The following is an 18,209-nucleotide window of genomic DNA, read 5'->3' as shown; positions in this document are numbered from 1 at the left end:
CTCTCTGGCCTCATTTATGCCTCTTCGGATGTGGTCTCCCCGGCCTCATTTCTGCCTCTTCGGATGTGGTCTCTCTGGCCTCATTTCTGCCTCTTCGGATGTGGTCTCTCCGGGCTCATTGCTGCCTCTTCGGATGTGGTCTCCCCGGCCTCATTTCTGCCTCTTCGGATGTGGTCTCTCTGGCCTCATTTCTGCCTCTTCGGATGTGGTCTCCCCGGCCTCATTTCTGCCTCTTCGGATGTGGTCTCTCTGGCCTCATTTCTGCCTCTTCGGATGTGGTCTCTCCGGCCTCATTTCTGCCTCTTCGGATGTGGTCTCTCCGGGCTCATTGCTGCCTCTTCGGATGTGGTCTCTCTGGGCTCGTTGTTGCCTCTTCAGGTGTGGTCTCTGGGCTCATTGCTGCCTCTTCGGATGTGGTCTCTCCGGGCTCATTGCTGCCTCTTCGGACGTGGTCTCTCTGGGCTCATTGCTGCCTCTTCGGACATGGTCTCTCTGGGCTCATTGATGCCTCTTCGGATGTGGTCTCTCTGGCCTCATTTCTGCCTCTTCGGATGTGGTCTCCCCGGCCTCATTTCTGCCTCTTCGGATGTGGTCTCTCTGGCCTCATTTCTGCCTCTTCGGATGTGGTCTCTCCGGGCTCATTGCTGCCTCTTCGGATGTGGTCTCCCCGGCCTCATTTCTGCCTCTTCGGATGTGGTCTCTCTGGCCTCATTTCTGCCTCTTCGGATGTGGTCTCCCCGGCCTCATTTCTGCCTCTTCGGATGTGGTCTCTCTGGCCTCATTTCTGCCTCTTCGGATGTGGTCTCTCCGGCCTCATTTCTGCCTCTTCGGATGTGGTCTCTCCGGGCTCATTGCTGCCTCTTCGGATGTGGTCTCTCTGGGCTCGTTGTTGCCTCTTCAGGTGTGGTCTCTGGGCTCATTGCTGCCTCTTCGGATGTGGTCTCTCCGGGCTCATTGCTGCCTCTTCGGACGTGGTCTCTCTGGGCTCATTGATGCCTCTTCGGATGTGGTCTCCCCGGCCTCATTTCTGCCTCTTCGGATGTGGTCTCTCTGGCCTCATTTCTGCCTCTTCGGATGTGGTCTCTCCGGGCTCGTTGTTGCCTCTTCAGGTGTGGTCTCTCTGGGCTCGTTGTTGCCTCTTCAGGTGTGGTCTCTGGGCTCATTGCTGCCTCTTCGGATGTGGTCTCTCCGGGCTCATTGCTGCCTCTTCGGACGTGGTGTCTCTGGGCTCATTTCTGCCTCTTCGGATGTGGTCTCTCCGGGCTCGTTGTTGCCTCTTCAGGTGTGGTCTCTGGGCTCATTGCTGCCTCTTCGGATGTGGTCTCTCCGGCCTCATTTCTGCCTCTTCGGATGTGGTCTCTCTGGGCTCATTGCTGCCTCTTCGGATGTGGTCTCTCCGGCCTCATTTCTGCCTCTTTGGACGTGGTCTCTCCGGCCTCATTTCTGCCTCTTCGGATGTGGTCTCTCTGGCCTCATTTCTGCCTCTTCGGATGTGGTCTCTCCGGGCTCATTGCTGCCTCTTCGGACGTGGTCTCTCCGGCCTCATTTCTGCCTCTTCGGACGTGGTCTCTCCGGCCTCATTGCTGCCTCTTCGGATGTGGTCTCTCTGGGCTCATTTCTGCCTCTTCGGATGTGGTCTCTCCGGGCTCGTTGTTGCCTCTTCAGGTGTGGTCTCTGGGCTCATTGCTGCCTCTTCGGATGTGGTCTCTCCGGCCTCATTTCTGCCTCTTCGGACGTGGTCTCTCTGGCCTCATTTCTGCCTCTTCGGATGTGGTCTCTCCGGGCTCGTTGTTGCCTCTTCAGGTGTGGTCTCTGGGCTCATTGCTGCCTCTTCGGATGTGGTCTCTCCGGGCTCATTGCTGCCTCTTCGGACGTGGTCTCTCTGGGCTCATTGCTGCCTCTTCAGGTGTGGTCTCTCTGGGCTCATTTCTGCCTCTTCGGATGTGGTCTCTCCGGGCTCGTTTTTGCCTCTTCGGACGTGGTTTCTCTGGTCTCATTGCTGCTTCTTCGGATGTGGTCTCTCCGGGCTCATTGCTGCCTCTTCGGATGTGGTCTCTCCGGGCTCATTGCTGCCTCTTCGGACGTGGTCTCTCTGGGCTCATTTCTGCCTCTTCGGATGTGGTCTCTCCGGGCTCGTTGTTGCCTCTTCAGGTGTGGTCTCTGGGCTCATTGCTGCCTCTTCGGATGTGGTCTCTCCGGGCTCATTGCTGCCTCTTCGGACGTGGTCTCTCTGGGCTCATTGCTGCCTCTTCGGACGTGGTCTCTCTGGGCTCATTTCTGCCTCTTCGGATGTGGTCTCTGGGCTCATTGCTGCCTCTTCGGACGTGGTTTCTCTGGTCTCATTGCTGCCTCTTCGGACGTGGTTTCTCTGGTCTCATTGCTGCTTCTTCGGATGTGGTCTCTCTGGTCTCATTGCTGCTTCTTCGGATGTGGTCTCTCCGGGCTCATTGCTGCCTCTTCGGACGTGGTCTCTCCGGGCTCATTGCTGCCTCTTCGGACGTGGTCTCTCTGGGCTCATTGCTGCCTCTTCGGACGTGGTCTCTCCGGTCTCATTGTTCGTGGCTGCTTCTTCGGATGTGGTCTCCGGGCTCGTTGTTGCCTCTTCAGGTGTGGTCTCTGGGCACGTGGTCTCTCCGGTCTCATTGTTCGTGGCTGCCTTTTCGGACGTGGTCTCTCTGGTCTTACTGCTCGTGGCCGCCTTTTTGGATCTGGCTTGGTCCAGGCTCAACCAATTATATGACTCCTTTCAGTGCGGCACAAGAAGTGTGAAAATGAAAGGCGAGATCTGATTGGTCATTATTAACCCTTTGGATTCATGTCGTCCTGTTCTTTGGAGGCTGCATCACTTCAATAAACTTTATTTATAAGCATCACTAGTTGCACAGTACATCGGCCCCTGACCACTGGCGCCATGGAAACCTACGCCCGCCTTCTGTTGTTCATAGCAACCAATCAGATCATCGCTTCCATCCTTCCGCCTGCAGGGGCAGAGTGAGAGCGGGAATGTGATTGGTTGCTATGGGTAACGCTGCGCCGTTGCTGTGAATGAGGCGGGCCGGCACTGGGGGGTGAGGGGGAGGGGCGGGGGTTTAAATCCCCCAGGAGCGGAGGGCCCGGGCGAGCTGCGGCCGCTGCACCTGCACAGGATGGCGGAGGCTCCGGTCAAGCGGCCGATGAACGCCTTCATGGTGTGGTCCAGCGAGGAGCGGAAGCGCGTGTCCGCCCTGCACCCGAAGATGCACAACTCGGAGATCAGCCGGCGGCTGGGGGAGGTGTGGCGGGGCCTGGGCGAGGACGAGCGGCGGCCGTACCGGGAGCAGGCCAAGCGGCTGCGGGAGCGCCACGCCCGGGACCACCCGGGATACAAGTACGCGCCCCGCAAGAAGAGGCGGCACAAGGCGGGGAGCCGGGCCCCGAGCGCCCCCACAGCCGGAGCAGGAGCCGAGCCCCGGGACGGAGGAGCCCCGGGAGCCGAGGAGGACGGCGAGGGGGAGGCCTGCAGGTGAGACCACCGGAGAAACCACCGGAGAAAGGGGGGAGACCACCGGGGAGACTACCAGAGAAAGGGGGGTACAGGGGAGAGGAGCACCGGGAGCAGAGGACGGCGAGGGGGAGGCCTGCAGGTGAGACCACCGGAGAAACCACCGGAGAAAGGGGGGGGGAGAGGAGCCCCGGGAGCCGAGGAGGACGGCGAGGGGGAGGCCTGCAGGTGAGACCACCGGAGAAAGGGGGGGAGAGGAGCCCCGGGAGCCGAGGAGGACGGCGAGGGGGAAGCCTGCAGGTGAGAGCATCGGGGAGACCACCGGAGAAAGGGGGGAGACCACTGTACAGATAGGAGGGAGAGACCACCGGAGAAAGGGGGGGGTACAGGAGAGAGGAGCCGAGCCCCGGGACGGAGGAGCCCCGGGAGCCGAGGAGGACGGCGAGGGGGAGGCCTGCAGGTGAGACCACCGGAGAAACCACCGGAGAAAGGGGGGGAGACCACCGGGGAGACTACCAGAGAAAGGGGGGTACAGGGGAGAGGAGCACCGGGAGCAGAGGACGGCGAGGGGGAGGCCTGCAGGTGAGACCACCGGAGAAACCACCGGAGAAAGGGGGGGGAGAGGAGCCCCGGGAGCCGAGGAGGACGGCGAGGGGGAGGCCTGCAGGTGAGACCACCGGAGAAAGGGGGGGAGAGGAGCCCCGGGAGCCGAGGAGGACGGCGAGGGGGAAGCCTGCAGGTGAGAGCATCGGGGAGACCACCGGAGAAAGGGGGGAGACCACTGTACAGATAGGAGGGAGAGACCACCGGAGAAAGGGGGGGTACAGGAGAGAGGAGCCGAGCCCCGGGACGGAGGAGCCCCGGGAGCCGAGGAGGACGGCGAGGGGGAGGCCTGCAGGTGAGACCACCGGAGAAAGGGGGGGACCACCGGAGAAAGGGGGGTACAGGGGAGAGGAGCACCGGGAGCCGAGGGGACGGAGAGGGGGAGGCCTGCAGGTGAGAGAGACCACCGGAGAAAGGGGGAGGACCACCGGAGAAAGGGGGGTACAGGGGAGAGGAGCACCGGGAGCCGAGGGGGACGGAGAGGGGGAGGCCTGCAGGTGAGAGAGACCACCGGAGAAAGGGGGGGACCACCGGAGAAAGGGGGGGTACAGGGGAGAGGAGCACCGGGAGCCGAGGAGGACGGCGAGGGGGAGGCCTGCAGGTGAGAGAGACCACCGGAGAAACCACCGGAGAAAGGGGGGTACAGGGGAGAGGAGCACCGGGAGCCGAGGGGGACGGAGAGGGGGAGGCCTGCAGGTGAGAGAGACCACCGGAGAAAGGGGGGGACCACCGGAGAAAGGGGGGTACAGGGGAGAGGAGCACCGGGAGCCGAGGAGGACGGCGAGGGGGAGGCCTGCAGGTGAGAGAGACCACCGGAGAAACCACCGGAGAAAGGGGGGTACAGGGGAGAGGAGCCCCGGGAGCCGAGGAGGACGGCGAGGGGGGAGGCCTGCAGGTGAGAGAGACCACCGGAGAAAGGGGGGGGACCACCGGGAGAAACCACCGGAAAGAGGGGGGTACAGGGGCAGAGGAGCACCGGGAGCCGAGGAGGACGGAGAGGGGGAGGCCTGCAGGTGAGACCACCGGAGAAAGGGGGGGGACCACCGGAGAAACCACCGGAGAAAGGGGGGGTACAGGGGAGAGTAGCACCGGGAGCCGAGGAGGACGGCGAGGGGGAGGGCCTGCAGGTGAGAGAGACCACCGGAGAAAGGAGGGGAGAGGAGCACCGGGAGAGGAGGACGACGGAGAGGGGGAAGGCCTGCAGGTGAGAGAGACCACCGGGGAGAGCACCGAAAAAGGGGGGGAGACCACCGAAGAGAGGGGGGTACAGGGGAGAGAGAGGACGGCGAGGGGGGAGGCGTGCAGGTGAGAGCACCGGAGAGATAGGGGGGGTACAGGGGAGAGGGAGCACCGGGGAGACCACCGGAGAAAGGGGGGAGACCACCGGAGAAAGGGGGGGGTACAGGAGAAAGGAGGCGAGCCTGGGACGAAGGAGCACCGGGGAGCCGAGGAGGGCGGTGAGGGGGAGGTGTGCAGGTGAGACCACCGGAGAAAGAGGAGAGACCACCGGAGAAAGGGGGGAGACCACCGGGGAGACTACCAGAGAAAGGGGGGGTACAGGGGAGAGGAGCATCGGGGAGACCACCGGAGAAACCACTGGAGAAAGGGGGGAGACCACCGGGGAGACTACCAGAGAAAGGGGGGTACAGGGGAGAGGAGCACCGGGAGCAGAGGACGGCGAGGGGGAGGCCTGCAGGTGAGAGCATCGGGGAGACCACCGGAGAAAGGGGGGGAGACCACTGTACAGATAGGAGGGAGAGACCACCGGAGAAAGGGGGGGTACAGGAGAGAGGAGCCGAGCCCCGGGACGGAGGAGCACCGGGAGCCGAGGAGGGTGGCGAGGGGGAGGCGTGCAGGTGAGACCACCGGAGAAAGAGGAGAGAGCACCGGAGAAAGGAGGGAGACCACCGGGGAGACCACCAGAGAAAGGGGGGTACAGGGGAGAGGAGCATCGGGGAGACCACCGGAGAAAGGGGGGAGACCACCGGAGAAACCACCGGAGAAAGGGGGGGGTACAGGAGAGAGGAGGCGAGCCCCGGGACGGAGGAGCCCCGGGAGCAGAGGAGGACGGCGAGGGGGAGGCGTGCAGGTGAGACCACCGGAGAAAAAGGAGAGACCACCGGAGAAAGTGGGGTACAGAGGAGAGGAGCATCGGGAGCCGAGGAGGACGGAGAGGGGGGAGGCCTGCAGGTGAGAGAGACCACCGGAGAAAGGGGGGGAGAGGGGGGGAGACCACCAGAGAAACCACTGGAGAGAGGGGGGGTACAGGGGAGAGGAGCCCCGGGGAGACCACCGGAGAAAGGGGAGAGACCACCGGAGAGAGGGGGGATACAGGGTAGAGGAGCCCCGGGAGCCGAGGAGGACGGGAGAGGGGGAGGCCTGCAGGTGAGAGAGACCATCGGGGAGACCACCGGAGAAAGGGGGGGGGGGAGGGGAGAGGAGCCCCGGGAGCCGAGGAGGACGGCGAGGGGGAGGCGTGCAGGTGAGAGCACCGGAGAGATAGGGGGGTACAGGGGAGAGGAGCACCGGGGAGACCACCGGAGAGAGGGGAGAGACCACCGGAGAGAGGGGGGTACAGGGTAGAGGAGCATCGGGGAGACCACCGGAGAAAGGGGGGGAGACCACCGGAGAAAGGGGGGGTACAGGAGAGAGGAGGCGAGCCCCGGGACGGAGGAGCACCGGGAGCAGAGGAGGATGGCGAGGGGGAGGCCTGCAGGGTGAGACCACCGGAGAAAGGGGGGAGACCACCGGGGAGACCACCAGAGAAAGGGGGGTACAGGGGGAGAGGAGCATCGGGGAGACCACCGGACAAAAAGGGGGGGGTACAGGAGAGAGGAGGCGAGCCCCGGGACGGAGGAGCACCGGGAGCCGAGGAGGACGGCGAGGGGGAGCGTGCAGGTGAGACCACCGGAGAAAGAGGAGAAACCACCGGAGAAAGGGGGGAGACTACCAGAGAAAGGGGGGTACAGGGGAGAGGAGCACCGGGAGCAGAGGGGGAGGCCTGCAGGTGAGAGCACCGGGGAGACCACCGGAGAAAGGGGGAAGATCACCGTACAGATAGGAGGGAGAGACCACCGGAGAAAGGGGGGTACAGGAGAGAGGAGCTGAGCCCCGGGACGGAGGGGCATCGGGAGCCGAGGAGGACGGCGAGGGGGAGGCGTGCAGGTGAGACCACCGGAGAAAGAGGAGAGACCACCGGAGAAAGGGGGGTACCGGGGAGAGGAGCAGAGGAGGACGGCGAGGGGGAGGCCTGTAGGTGAGACCACCGGGGAGAGGGGGAGAAACCACCGGAGGAAGAGGGGAGAGAGACCACCGGAGAGAGTGGGAGATCACCGAAGAGAAGGGGGTACAGGGGAGAGGAGCCCCGGAGTGGAGGAGGACGGTGAGGGGGGAGACCATCGGAAAAAACCACCGGAGAGAGGGGAGTACAGGGAAGAGGAGCACGGGGAACCGAGAGGGAGGCGTGCAGGAGAGACCACTGGAGAAAGGGGGGAGACCACCGGGGAGACCACCAGAGAAAGGGGGGTACAGGGGAGAGGAGCACCGGGAGCAGAGGAGGACGGCAAGGGGGAGACCACCGGAGAAACCACTGGAGAGAGGGGGGCACAGGGAAGAGGAGCACCGGGAGCAGAGGAGGACGGCGAGGGGGAGGCCTGCAGGTGAGAGCACCGGAGAAACCACCGGAGAGGGGGGGGGTACAGGGGAGAGGAGCACCGGGAGCCGAGGAGGACGGCGAGGGGGAGGCGTGCAGGTGAGACCAACCGGGAGAAAGAGGAGAGAACACCGGAGAAGGGGGGTACCGGGGAGAGGAGCAGAGGAGGGGAGGCCTGCAGATGAGACCACCGGAGAAAGAGGGGAGAGACCGGAGAGAGGGGGAGATCACTGAAGAGAAGGGGGTACAGGGAGAGGAGCCCCGGAAGCGAGGAGGACGGCGAGGGGGAGACCACCGGAGAAACCACCGGAGAGAGGTGGGTACAGGGAAGAGGAGCACCGGAAGCCGAGGCGGACGGCGAGGGGGAGGCATGCAGGTGAGACCACCGGGGAGACCATCGGAGAAACCACGCGGAGAGAGGGGGGTACAGGGAAGAGGAGCACGGGGAGACGAGGAGGACGGCAAGGGGGAGGCATGCAGGTGAGACCACTGGGGAGACCACCGGAACAAGGGGGGGGGGGACCAGGGGAGAAAGAGGGGAGAGACCACCGGAGAGAAGGGGGTACAGTGGAGAGAAGCCCCAGGGCAGAGGAGGGACGGCGAGGGGAGGCCTGTAGGTTGAGACCACCGGGGAGAGGGGGAGAAACCACCGGAGAAAGAGGGGGGACCACCGAGAAAGGGAGGAGAGACCACCGGAGAGAAGGGGGGTACAGGGGAGAGGCGCACCGGGAGCGGAGGGGGAGGCCTGCAGGTGAGACCACCGGAGAAAGAGGGGGGGACCATCGGAGAGAAAGTGGGGAGACCACCGGAGAAACCATCGGAGAGAGGGGGGGGTACAGGGGAGAGGCGCACCGGGAGCGGAGGAGGATGGTGAGGGTGAGGCGTGCAGGTGAGAGAGACCACCGGAGAAAGAGGGGGGACCACCGGAGAGAGGGTAGAAAACCACCGGTGAGACCACCGGAGAAAGAGGGGGGGGGGACAGAGGAGAGGAGCGGAGCCCTGGGACGGAGGAGCAGAGGAGGGACGGCGGGGGGAAGCGTGCAGGTGAGAGAGACCACCAGGGAGACCACCAGAGAAACCACCGGAGAAAGGGGGGGACCACCGGGGAAAGGGGGGGGGGGGACCACCGGGGGAAAGGGGAGGAGACCACTGGAGAAAGAGGGGGCTACAGGGGAGAGGAGCATCGGGAGCGGAGGAGAACGGCGAGGGGGTGGCCTGCAGGTGAGACGACCGGGGGGGGACGGACAGGGGAGAGACCACCGGAGAAAGAAGGGGGGACCGCAGGAGAAAGGGGAGGAGACCACCAGAGAAAGGGGGGGGGGGGGACAGGGGAGCGGAGCCCGAGACGGAGCACCGGTAGCGGAGGGGGGAGGCGTGCAGGTGGGACCCCTGGAAAAAGGGGGGGACAGGTCAGAGGGGGAGGTGAGCAGGTGAGACCACCGGGGGAAAGGGGGAGGACCTCCGGAGAGAGGGGGGAGACCCCCCAAAGACGGCAGAGCCGGGAGCTAAGGGGGAGGCGTGGTGGTTAGAGAGACCACCGGAGAAGGGGGGGGTGGGCGACCCCCAGAGATAGGGGGGACAGGGAAGGAGCGGGCCCCCAAGACAACGGAGCCCCAGAAGCCAAGGGGGAGGTGTGCAGGTGAGAGACCCCCCAGTGAAATGGGGGGACAGGGGAGAGGCGGGGACCCCAAGGGACGACGGAGCCCCAGGAGCGGATGAGGAGGCGTGCAGGTGAATGAAACCACCGGAGAAAGGGGGGGGACCCCTAGGGAAAGGGGGGACAGGAGGGGACTCCCGGAGAAAGGGAGGGACAGGGGAGACCCCACTATGAGGGCGTGGCTTGAAGTTGAGACCTCCGGATATAGGAGAGAGACCTCGGAGACAGCAGAGCCCCGGGAGCAGAGGGGGGGGGGGGGGCGGAGGCGTGCAGGTGAGACCCCCCGAGAATGGGGGAGACCCCCGGAGAATAGGACACAGCCGTGCAGGTGAGACACCCCCCCCCTTCCCCCAGTAGCGGAGATCTCAGGAAAGTAAGGGAGACCCCCAGATAATGGAGACAGATGGGGAGACCCTCAGCGGGGAAGATCCCTCTAAAATGGCTGGCAGTGGGGAAGACCCCTGGAGCGGAGAAGCTGAGTGAGGCTGGATAGTGAGGGGCAGCAGGAGAGACCCCCAGATAGAGGGGGGAGCCATGCAGATGATAAACCCCCCCCCCCCCCCCCTTCCTCCCGCACAGTAGCGTTCCCTCTGGTCCTCGCCTCTAGAGTACCTCCCCTCTCCTTGTCAACCCCCTCGGCTCAGTAGCGCCTCTTTTTGCTCCTCATCTTTCTAGCGCCTTTCTCTTTGATCCCTTCTTCTTCACTTAGCGCCTTCCTTCTGTTCCTGTTTTAGTGTCTTCTGTTGCCTCCCCCGGCTCAGTAGCGCCTCCCTTGGTCCTCTTCTTTGTAGCACTGCTTGCTTTCGTCACTCTGACCTCCCCCGGCTCAGTAAGCGCCTCCCTTGGTCCTCTTCTTTGTAGCACTGCTTGCTTTCGTCCTTCTGACCTCCCCGGCTCAGTAGCGCCTCCCTTGGTCCTCTTCTTTGTAGCACTGCTTGCTTTCGTCCTTCTGACCTCCCCGGCTCAGTAGCGCCTCCCTTGGTCCTCTTCTTTGTAGCACTGCTTGCTTTCGTCCCTCTGACCTCCCCCGGCTCAGTAGCGCCTCCCTTGGTCCTCTTCTTTGTAGCACTGCTTGCTTTCGTCCCTCTGACCTCCCCCGGCTCAGTAGCGCCTCCCTTGGTCCTCTTCTTTCTAGCACTGCTTGCTTTCGTCCCTCTGACCTCCCCCGGCTCAGTAGCTCCTCCCTTGGTCCTCTTCTTTCTAGCACTGCTTGCTTTCGTCCCTCTGACCTCCCCGGCTCAGTAGCTCCTCCCTTGGTCCTCTTCTTTCTAGCACTGCTTGCTTTCAGCCCTCTGACCTCCCGCGGCTCAGTAGCGCCTCCCTTAGTGTCTGGTTGTGCTCTTATGCCCACCTTGGTCCTCTAATTGTGTTTTTCCTTTGTCCTCAGTTACCTGTCGTATTTGGGAGCCCCCCGGGCGGACGCCTCGTTCCCCGTGGTCAGTGATGTTTCGGCGCTGTATGGATTAGGACTTTATGACTTTGGCGAGAGACGCGGGATCCAGCCGCAGGTCCATTACCAGACGGTGGAGGTGGACGGAGGGGGGTCACTCATCAGCCTCTGACACTGCTCGCCGCGGGGGTGCGGACCCTTCTCATTGGACATTCGGGGGTGATTAGCGGCCCCCCATCTACTAGACCTCTCTCCCTCCCTGTAGGGGGCACTGTGTGACTCGGGGGACAGGCCGGCTGTGCCGCGCGGGGGACGACGGGCCGGAGTCTCATCACTGGGAAGTTTTACACTGTAGATTATTTTTATGAAGTTTTGTATTTTTTTGTAGCAAATTAAATAATGTTTGTTATTAAGTGTTCTGCACGGTGATTGGCTCCTTCCTGGCAAGGCGGAGCTATGGAAACTGCTGGGGGTCCCGAGGTCTGACCTACACCCGTACCAGAGTGGAGGCTTGTATTGGGGTGGGCGATTAATATGCCCAAGAGGACAGATGAGGACCTGGCACTGCTGCCCGGCTAATAGCTGGTGTCTGCACATCCGGCCCAATGTGGTATCAATGGATCCATTGCCCCGCCCCACAGGATCTCCCACAGGGTCTCCCCACTGCTCCCTCCACATAAGAACAGTGCCATCCTCGGGACATAACGCACAAGGCGAGACGTGCCATCACCGCTAAGATCTGAGCAGGATCATCCCATGTGTCTGTGGTCTTCTCTGGTGGTGGTCATATGACCGCGGATACTGGATATTTACAATCGAGAGAAAACTCCAATAGACCATTATAAGCAGTATCACTGATGGCTGCAGACAAAGCGTGTGCACTGACTGCAAGGATCAATGGCGAAGTGGGAGAAATGGGTGTAGTGTGCGCGAAACCCAGGAGAAACGGGCGTTGTGTGTGGGAAACCCAGGAGAAACGGGCGTTGTGAGCGTGGGAAACCCAAGAGAAACGGGCGTTGTGTGTGCGCGCGCGAAACCCAGGAGAAACGGGCGTTGTGTGCGTGTGTGCGCGCAAAACCCAGGAGGAGCCGGACTGAAGAGCATGCAGTAAACTCAAAGTGGCCCTAGGGGGCAGCATATACCGGCGGAAGAGGAGAAGAAAGTGCTGGCATCTACAAGGAGAAGACGAAGCGCTGTGCAGAAATGATGTGAAGAGTGGCCGCGGTGCACGGGGAATACACAAGTGTCCAGAGAACTTCCAAAAAACGCACAGTATCCAACTAACAAAATACTGGGGACACAAAGAGGAACAAACCGAATTTCGATCCTCAGAGCGAGTGACCCAGAGGTACAGACCCATAATATCCCTAATCCGAGAGCCGGTAGTGTGGAGGGTGCTGACCCCATAATATGACAGAGCCGGCAGTGTGCGGACCTCCCATGTGGAGGGTGCTGACCCCATAATATGACAGAGCCGGCAGTGTTCAGACCTCCCATGTGGAGGGTGCTGACCCCATAATATGACAGAGCCGGCAGTGTGCGGACCTCCCATGTGGAGGGTGCTGACCCCATAATATGACAGAGCCGGCAGTGTGCAGACCTCCCATGTGGAGGGTGCTGACCCCATAATATGACAGAGCCGGCAGTGTGCGGACCTCCCATGTGGAGGGTGCTGACCCCATAATATGACAGAGCCGGCAGTGTGCGGACCTCCCATGTGGAGGGTGCTGACCCCATAATATGACAGAGCCGGCAGTGTGCGGACCTCCCATGTGGAGGGTGCTGACCCCATAATATGACAGAGCCGGCAGTGTGCGGACCTCCCATGTGGAGGGTGCTGACCCCATAATATGACAGAGCCGGCAGTGTGCGGACCTCCCATCCTTCCTGAAGCGAAGATCTTGTCTGCTTCATCAGGGGGAGGAGGATGGCATGAATCTGTAATAGGGCATCATGTCCATCGGTGGCTCAGTGTGATCTGATTCCGCTGATGTCACCGGGGGTCGACACGTGCACAGACGTAGGAGGCTCTCCCAGCAACCAGCCGAGCCATCATGTGATACGCACGAGCGGGGACACCTCACCCCAGCACCCGAGCATGGGGGTACAGGCGCTACTTTTTCGGGGATGCATGCTGCTGTTCTAGGGGTGCAGGGGAATGCTGTTTAAGGGGTTCACATGTCAGTGTTCAGGGGTGCAGGCAGCTGTAGTTTGCAGGAAACAGGCGATTGTAATGTGGGGGTTCATGTAGCTCCTTTTTGAGGACTGCAGGTGGCAGCTGTTGGGGTGCAGCATATGCATTATAGAGGTAACAGAACAAGACAGAGATAAAAACATCTGGGAAATTATTATTAATTATGGCGCCATCAGTTCCATGGCGCTTTACATGTGAAAGGGGTGTACATAAAAACAAGTACAATAATCAAACAGTACAAGGCACAGACTGGTACAGGAGGAGACAGGACCCTGCCCGCGAGGGCTCACAGTCTACAGGAGGAGAGGTCCCTGCCCGCGAGGGCTCACAGTCTACAGGAGGAGAGAGGTCCCTGCCCGCGAGGGCTCACAGTCTACAGGAGGAGAGAGGTCCCTGCCTGCGAGGGCTCACAGTCTACAGGAGGAGAGAGGACCCTGCCCGCGAGGGCTCACAGTCTACAGGAGGGGAGAGGACCCTGCCCGCGAGGGCTCACAGTCTACAGGAGGGGAGAGGACCCTGCCCGCGAGGGCTCACAGTCTACAGGAGGGGAGAGGACCCTGCCCGCGAGGGGTCACAGTCTACAGGAGGAGAGAGGTCCCTGCCCGCGAGGGCTCACAGTCTACAGAAGGAGAGAGGACCCTGCCCGCGAGGGCTCACAGTCTGCAGAAGGAGAGAGGACCCTGCCCACGAGGGCTTACAGTCTACAGGAGGAGAGAGGACCCTGCCCGCGAGGGGTCACAGTCTACAGGAGGAGAGAGGTCCCTGCCCGCGAGGGCTCACAGTCTACAGAAGGAGAGAGGACCCTGCCTGCGAGGGCTCACAGTCTACAGGAGGAGAGAGGACCCTGCCCGCGAGGGCTCACAGTCTACAGGAGGAGAGAGGACCCTGCCCGCGAGGGCTCACAGTCTACAGGAGGAGGAGAGAGGATCCTGCCCGCAAGGGCTCACAGTCTACAGGAGGAGAGAGGACCCTGCCCGCGAGGGCTCACAGTCTACAGGAGGAGAGAGGACACTGCCCGCGAGGACTCACAGTCTACAGGAGGAGGAGAGAGGACCCTGCCCGCGAGGGCTCACAGTCTACAGGAGGAGGAGAGAGGACCCTGCCCGCGAGGGCTCACAGTCTACAGGAGGAGGAGAGAGGACCCTGCCCGCGAGGGCTCACAGTCTACAGGAGGAGAGAGGTGCCTGCCCGCGAGGGCTCACAGTCTACAGAAGGAGAGAGGACCCTGCCTGTGAGGGCTCACAGTCTACAAGGGATAGGTGAGGACACAGTAGGTGAGGGTAGAGCTCCTTGTGCGGCGCTGTATCAGACTGAGGGTTACGGCAAGTTGTAGGCTTGTCGGAAGAGGTGGGTCTGCAGGTTCCTTTTGAAGCTTGTCAAGGTAGGCGAGAGTCTGATGTGTTGTGGCAGAGCGTTCCAGAGTATGGGGGAGGCACGGGAGAAATCTTGGATGCGAATGTGGGAAGAGGAGATATGAGGGGAGTAGAGAAGGAGATCTTGTGAGGATCTGAGGTTGCGTGCAGGTAGGTACCGGGAGACTAGGTCACAGATGTATGGAGGAGACAGGTTGTGGATGGCTTTGTATGTCATGGTTAATGTTTTGAACTGGAGTCGTTGGGCGATGGGAAGCCAGTGAAGGGATTGGCAGAGAGGAGAGGTCGGGGAGTAGCGAGGGGAGAGGTGGATCAGTCGGCAGCATAGTTTAGAATAGATTGTAGGTGTGCGAGACTGTTAGAAGGGAGGCCAGAGAGCAGGAGGTTGCAATTATCCAGGCGGGAGATAATAAGGGCATGTACTAGGGTTTTTGCAGCTTCTTGGGAAAGGAATGTACGGATCCGGTAACTGCAAAATGTAACTACAAAGCAATCTACCCAAGAAATACAGATCTACAGGCTTCCAGAATTGCTGAGCGCAGATGGAAGAGGTCTCATTCCACTGAGCACTTCATTGCATATGAGTGCATATGAGTCCCTCACCACCTTCAAGTCCACACTCACTGCTGCAAAACAAACCTACTTCTCATCCCTCATATCCTCTCTCTCTCACAACCCTAAACAGCTATTCAACACTTTCAACTCTCTCCTCCGTCCTCCAGCACCACCTCCCTCTCCTCTCATCTCCTCTGTCCTCCAGCACCACCTCCCTCTCCTCTCATCTCCTCTGTCCTCCAGCACCACCTCCCTCTCCTCTCATCTCCTCCGTCCTCCAGCACCTCCTCCCTCTCCTCTCATCTCCCCCGTCCTCCAGCACCTCCTCCCTCTCCTCTCATCTCCTCCGTCCTCCAGCACCTCCTCCCTCTCCTCTCAGCTGAAGACTTTGCCTCTTTCAAGCATAAGATTGACAACATCAGAGCAAGCTTTGGCCCACAATCACCACAGCCCCTCATCATAGCTACCCATCCCTCTTCCTCCAAATCCAGCTTCTCCAGCATGACAGAAAACAATCTTTCCCCTCTACTCTCAAGATCACATCTCACCACCTGTGCACTGGACCTGCTCCCATCGCACCTCATCCCCAACATCACCGCAGTCTTCATCCCAGCCCTAACCCATCTCTTCAACCTATCACTAACAAGTGGTGTATTCCCCTCATGCTTTAAACATGCCTCCATTACACCCATCCTCAAAAAGCCCTCCCTTGACCCATCCTCTGTGTCAAACTATCGCCCCATATCCCTTCTCCCCTACGCCTCAAAACTACTGGAACAGCATGTCCATCTTGAATTGTCCTCATACCTCTCTTCCTCCTCCCTCTTTGACCGGTTACAATCTGGCTTCCGACCACATCATTCTACCGAAACTGCCCTAACCAAAGTCACCAATGATCTACTAACCGCCAAAGCCAAGCGACACTACTCTGTCCTCCTCCTCCTGGACCTGTCCTCTGCCTTCGACACAGTAGACCATTCTACTACAGATTCTCTCATCTCTGGGCATCACAGACTTGGCCCTATCTTGGATCTCCTCATACCTAACCGACCGAACTTTCAGCGTCTCCCATTCTCACACCACTTCCTCATCTCGCCCCCTATCTGTCGGTGTCCTCCAAGGCTCAGTTCTTGGACCCCTGCTGTTCTCCGTCTACACCTTCGGCCTGGGACAGCTCATAGAGTCCCACCGCTTTCAGTATCATCTCTACGCCGATGACACACAGATCTACCTCTCTGGACCTGACATCACCTCTCTACTAACCAGAATTCCATAATGTCTGTCTGATATTTCATCCTTCTTCTCTGCGCGATTCCTAAAACTTAACATGGACAAAACAGAGTTTATTGTCGTTCCTCCTCCTCACTCATCTCCTCCAACAAGCCTTTCCATCAAACTCGATGGTTGCTCACTCTCCCCAGTCTCACAAGCTCGTTGCCTTGGAGTAACCCTCGACTCTGCTCTATCCTTCAAGCCACACATCCAAGCCCTCTTCACCTCATGCAGACTACAACTCAAAAATATCTCCCGGATCCGTGCTTTCCTTAACCAAGAATCAGCAAAAACATTAGTGCATGTCCTCATCATCTCCCGCCTCGACTACTGCAACCTCCTGCTCTCTGGCCTCCCTTCCAACACTCTTGCACCCCTCCAATCTATCCTAAACTCTGCGGCCCGCTTAATCCACCTCTCCCCCCGCTATTCCCCAGCCTCGCCACTCTGCCAATCCCTTCACAGGCTTCCTATCACCCAACGACTCCAGTTCAAAACATTAACCATGACATACAAAGCCATGCACAACCTGTCTCCTCCCTACATCTGTGACCTTGTCTCCCGGTACCTACCTGCACGCAACCTCAGATCCTCACAAGATCGCCTTCTCTACTCCTCTCTTATCTCCTCTTTCCACAATCGCGTACAAGATTTCTCCCGTGCCTCCTCCATACTCTGGAACGCTCTACCTCAGCACATCAGACTCTCACCTACCGAAAGCTTCAAGAGGAACCTCAAGACCCACCTCTTCCAACAAGCCTACAACCTACAATAGCCCTCAGTCCAGTACAACATTGCGCAACCAGCTCTGTCCTCACCTATTGTACCATCACCCATTCCCTGTAGACTGTGAGCCCTCGCGGGCAGGGTCCTCTCTCCCCTTGTAGACTGTGAGCCCTCGCGGGCAGGGTCCTCTCTCCTCCCATACCAGTATGTTTTGTACTGTTAATGATTGTTGTATGTATACCCTCTTTCACTTGTAAAGCGCCATGGAATAAATGGAGCTATAATAATAAATAGTAATAATAATAATAATCTACCAGTAGAGGGAGACACAGTACAGTCAAACACATAGAAACCTCCACACTACACCTCTATGCTGTCCCTGTATGTACTATTCCTGCCCTCTTCTCCGCCGTCCCGTCCTCTATCGGTGCGGTTCCTGTGTTTTCTCTCCGGTTGTCCTCTATCGGTGCGGTTCCTGTGCTTTCTCTCCGGTTGTCCTCTATCGGTGCGGTCCTTGTGCTTTCTCTCCGGTTGTCCTCTATCGGTGCGGTTCCTGTGCTTTCTCTCCGGTTGTCCTCTATCGGTGCGGTTCCTGTGTTTTCTCTCCGGTTGTCCTCTATCGGTGCGGTTCCTGTGCTTTCTCTCCGGTTGTCCTCTATCGGTGCGTTTCCTGTCCTCTTCTCCTCTGGTTGTCCTCTGTCGGTGCGGTCCTTGTGCTTTCTCTCCGGTTGTCCTCTATCGGTGCGGTTCCTGTGCTTTCTCTCCGGTTGTCCTCTATCGGTGCGGTCCTTGTGCTTTCTCTCCGGTTGTCCTCTATCGGTGCGGTTCCTGTGTTTTCTCTCCGGTTGTCCTCTATCGGTGTGGTTCCTGTGCTTTCTCTCCGGTTGTCCTCTATCGGTGCGGTTCCTGTCCTCTTCTCCTCTGGTTGTCCTCTGTTGGTGCGGTCCTTGTGCTTTCTCTCCGGTTGTCCTCTATCGGTGCGGTTCCTGTGCTTTCTCTCCGGTTGTCCTCTATCGGTGCGGTTCCTGTGTTTTCTCTCCGGTTGTCCTCTATCGGTGCGGTTCCTGTGCTTTCTCTCCGGTTGTCCTCTATCGGTGCGGTTCCTGTCCTCTTCTCCTCTGGTTGTCCTCTGTTGGTGCGGTCCTTGTGCTTTCTCTCCGGTTGTCCTCTATCGGTGCGGTTCCTGTGTTTTCTCTCCGGTTGTCCTCTATCGGTGCGGTTCCTGTGCTTTCTCTCCGGTTGTCCTCTATCGGTGCGGTTCCTGTCCTCTTCTCCTCTGGTTGTCCTCTGTTGGTGCGGTCCTTGT

At 60.2% G+C, this 18,209-nt stretch overlaps 1 protein-coding gene across 1 annotated transcript; it reads left to right on the top strand.

The window, feature by feature from the left end:
• Positions 1–3,086: 3,086 nt before the first annotated feature.
• Positions 3,087–11,167, top strand: LOC142303067 (uncharacterized). The gene is made up of 3 exons (XM_075344159.1): positions 3,087–3,502; positions 4,275–4,379; positions 10,781–11,167. Exons 1-3 carry the CDS (start codon positions 3,147–3,149, stop codon positions 10,953–10,955), a joined length of 636 nt encoding a protein of 211 aa, XP_075200274.1. The 5' UTR covers positions 3,087–3,146; the 3' UTR covers positions 10,956–11,167.
• The last annotated feature ends 7,042 nt before the right edge of the window (positions 11,168–18,209 follow it).

The sequence above is a fragment of the Anomaloglossus baeobatrachus genome, chromosome 4 (assembly GCF_048569485.1).
Source record: "Anomaloglossus baeobatrachus isolate aAnoBae1 chromosome 4, aAnoBae1.hap1, whole genome shotgun sequence".
In the NCBI taxonomy this organism is placed as follows: Eukaryota; Metazoa; Chordata; class Amphibia; order Anura; family Aromobatidae; genus Anomaloglossus; species Anomaloglossus baeobatrachus.
This window is presented reverse-complemented; position numbering and strand designations above follow the sequence as displayed.